Source organism: Lygodium microphyllum, chromosome 10, assembly GCF_053477565.2.
Source record: "Lygodium microphyllum isolate KBCC chromosome 10, Lygodium_microphyllum_v1.1.10, whole genome shotgun sequence".
Classification (NCBI taxonomy): Eukaryota; Viridiplantae; Streptophyta; class Polypodiopsida; order Schizaeales; family Lygodiaceae; genus Lygodium; species Lygodium microphyllum.
Window position 1 is genome coordinate 117,141,822 of NC_141144.1, and position 3,510 is coordinate 117,145,331.

A 3,510-nucleotide genomic window follows, 5' to 3' on the forward strand; every position below is an offset into this window, starting at 1 on the left:
CATCAATAAAAATTTGATTCAAAATTTTGAAATCCTCCTGACTATGAATAAGAAGATCTACATGCAACTCCCCCCATGTGGCCAGGGATGATATGCATTGGGTGCCAATAAGGCGTGGAGACTTGTTTTAAAAGCATTCTTGTGTGCACTTTTGGAGAACAATGGTATGAGAAATTTAGGATTCCCTCACCAACACCTCCATTCTTTCCAACCAAGCACATGCACTATTTTCTTTCCAAAGAATGAGGAAATGAACTTTGATGGAAATGAACTTTATGTGTATGCAGGAACTTTGTTGGTGGCGCCCACAGCCTGCTGGGAACCACAGGCAGGACGCAAGCAAAAAGGCAAGGTGGCTGGGTGGTCTAATTTTAGGAACAAGAGGGAGTGTTGGGTGCAAGATCTATTAGGTTTTGAGACCAGAGAGAGAGAGGGAGGCTGCAGGAAGAAGGGAACTCAGAGAGAGAGAGAGAGAGAGAGAGAGAGAGAGAGAGAGAGAGGCTGCAGGAAGAAGGGAACTCACAGAGAGAGAGAGAGAGAGAGAGAGAGAGAGAGAGAGAGGCTGCAGGAAGAAGGGAACTCACAGAGAGAGAGAGAGAGAGAGAGAGAGAGAGAGAGAGAGAGAGTGTGTGTGTGTGTGTGGACGCCACGGACGGAACACCGACCAGAAGAGCGTGGGTATGGCTCAATTGCGGCAGATTATCGCCCCTTCACCCTCGCCCACATGCCCTGCCCATCGCCTCAGCCCTCCTGGTGGTTGCATCTTCGCCTGCCGTGCCATCCCTCGCTCCCTCGCCCGCTCCGCCGCTGGATCTTACCCCACCTCTTCCTCTGAAGGTAAGCACTCTAGCACCTTCCCCCCTCCCCCTTCCCCATCACCTTCCATCGCACCTCAGAGTAGTTATGTGCACCTTGAATCAAGCCCCGGCGGTGGAAATGGAGCTGGACCGTACAACGGTCATGGTGGTGGGGGCGGCCGTGGAGATGGTGGTGGAGACAGTTACCATGGAGCAGGGGGCACTCCTGGCGATTCCGCCCCCAACGGTGGCCTCTTTGCTGCGTTCCTTCAGGGCTGGCGCGACAGAGTGCGCACAGATCCCCAGTTCCCCTTCAAGGTCTTGATGGAGGAAGTGGTCGGTGTTGGTGCATGTGTCATCGGCGACATGGCATCGCGTCCAAACTTCGGTCTCAATGAGCTCGATTTTGTGTTTTCCACCATTGTGGTTGGCTCAATCCTCAATTTTGCCTTGATGTACATGTTGGCTCCCACGACTGCCTCGGCAGCAGCTGCAAGCTCCTTGCCATCTATATTTGCCTCTTGCCCCCCTGGGCATATGTTTGAGCATGGAGCTTACTCTGTACTGGACAGATTAGGTACCTTTGTTTACAAAGGTGCACTGTTTGCAACCGTGGGCTTTGCCGCTGGCTTGTTGGGTACATTCATGTCGAATCTCCTTATCAGCATGAGAAAGAAAGTAGATCCATCGTTTGAACCGCAGAACAAGGCTCCACCAACCATCTTGAACGCTGCAACTTGGGCCCTTCACATGGGTTTAAGCAGTAATCTGAGATATCAGGCTGTCAATGGTCTCGAATTCGCAATAGCCAATGTTTTCCCACCCCCGCTCTTTAAAGCATCTGTTTTGGTCACTCGTGCTGCCAACAATGTTCTAGGGGGGATGTCATTTGTTGCTTTGGCAAGGTTGACAGGATCGCAGAAGGCAGATGGCTCTGAAACAGTCCCTGAAGTGCAGGATTCACATGCATCCAATCCTGACTCTCAGGATTTACATGCATCTAGTGCAGAATCTCAGGATCCGAAATCATCGGATTCGCAATCAGCCAGTGTCTCACAATCCCTGTCAAAAGAGGTGGATCACTCTTTACATGATAAACAAGCCTGAGTTGTTGAGGATCTCAAAGTTATACTTACATTAGCTAAATAAGCATCTCAGTTGTAGAGGACTGGTTCCCCTTTGGGGGTTCCCTAACATGCCTAACTTGTTTGAGGTGAACAACCACAGAAGCCTGTGCATAACCTCTTAGTTTTACACATGCTGTGCCTATTGAGTGTAGAGCAAGGATGTGCTGACATATTGCAAGAGAGTGATCTTTTACATGGGCTCAAGGAAGGCAAGGCAAGGCAGCCATTTTGCTCAATATTTACATGGAAGAGGTATTCAAAGGAGAGAATGGATGCAATTTTGTGGTGCTGTTTCGGCTACAGAGTAGAGGTTTGGATTCACTTTCAAGTGTATGACACTAAGCTTTTTTTTACCAGTTCCATAGTGTTTTTGAAGTTATTTCTTGCAGAATCATAATAATGGAAGTGTTTTTAAATACTGGTGGGATTGCATTTGTGAGTTACGCTAGAACAATATAGACCTAACAATGACATTCCTAGCCACCAGGTGATCAACAGGTAAAGATTTGCTTCATGACCGTGGTTTCATTGTGGTATTTGGAAGGACATGCACGGTAGCATCATTTTGAAAGATGCTTTGAACAGCAGCTCAGCATATCCTGGTTGGGTAGGATGAATACTCAAAAAGGGATTACTGTACATTGGGCCGGATTGGTTCAGTTTTTGGTTAATGTTAACTTGAGAAAATTTTGAGTGTATTGGGGGGCCACGATCTCAATTCCTTAATCTGTATGCTTGATAAAAGCTGGCATAATTTTCTATCATACGTTGGAAGTGGCATTCTTGAACATGTGCAAATTCACTTGGTGTTTTCCTGTTATCTGCAGCACTCTATTATGTAGTCACACTTTGTTACTGAATGCAGCATGTTCACACTTTGAGCACGAAATGATATTTTTGCATCTAGGTTGATTCCTGTTTGCTTAATGAAATGCACATGTGATAGAGGTTATGCCATTTGCTCTTTATTGCCGTGCAATATGTTCATTGGGAATTGATGGGTTTGAGCCCTTGCACTCTTTGTGGGTAGAACTCCGCACGCTAGAGAACAATCTCCCTTCAGCCTTGGATTGCATGCAACTCACACAATATGCCCAACTAAGTAGGTTGCCACTTCAGGGATATTGTCCTACTTGGAATGCGGAGAGTGAGTAGTCTCTTCTTTGCACTTGATTTGAACCGGAGGACAACAAGTGGTTGGTAAGCTTTGTTCGAGAAGAATGATTGCTTAGAGAGCTACTACTTGTGTATAGGATCTAGCTTTTCATAAAAGTGAGCGTTGAAGAAGAGCAATTGATGGCCAAAAGTTGAAAGATTTGAGAGTTGTTTTTGTGCTAGTCATGCAAAAGAACACCCAGGCCTTGCTACACGTATTGGAATGTTTAATGAATGTTTTTCTAATTGGGAAATTTTGGGAAAAGGTGAATTTGATAGTTGCAAGTAAGAGGGTACTTGTCTCTTGGGCTTTTTGTCACTTTAATATTAGAGAAGAATAATGGAAGTATGTGGGTTAACAATACTATAAGGCCCTACTTTTCTAAAAGGAAAAATAAGATGGGAGGAATAGTATGTGGTGGAGAGGGAAA

The 3,510-nt window shown here is 46.0% G+C and overlaps 1 protein-coding gene across 1 annotated transcript; it reads left to right on the forward strand.

The window, feature by feature from the left end:
- Window positions 1-398: 398 nt before the first annotated feature.
- Window positions 399-2,620, forward strand: LOC148030475 (protein RETICULATA-RELATED 3, chloroplastic-like). The gene has a single exon (XM_087686807.1). It carries the CDS (start codon window positions 681-683, stop codon window positions 1,902-1,904), a length of 1,224 nt encoding a protein of 407 aa, XP_087542933.1. The 5' UTR covers window positions 399-680; the 3' UTR covers window positions 1,905-2,620.
- The last annotated feature ends 890 nt before the right edge of the window (window positions 2,621-3,510 follow it).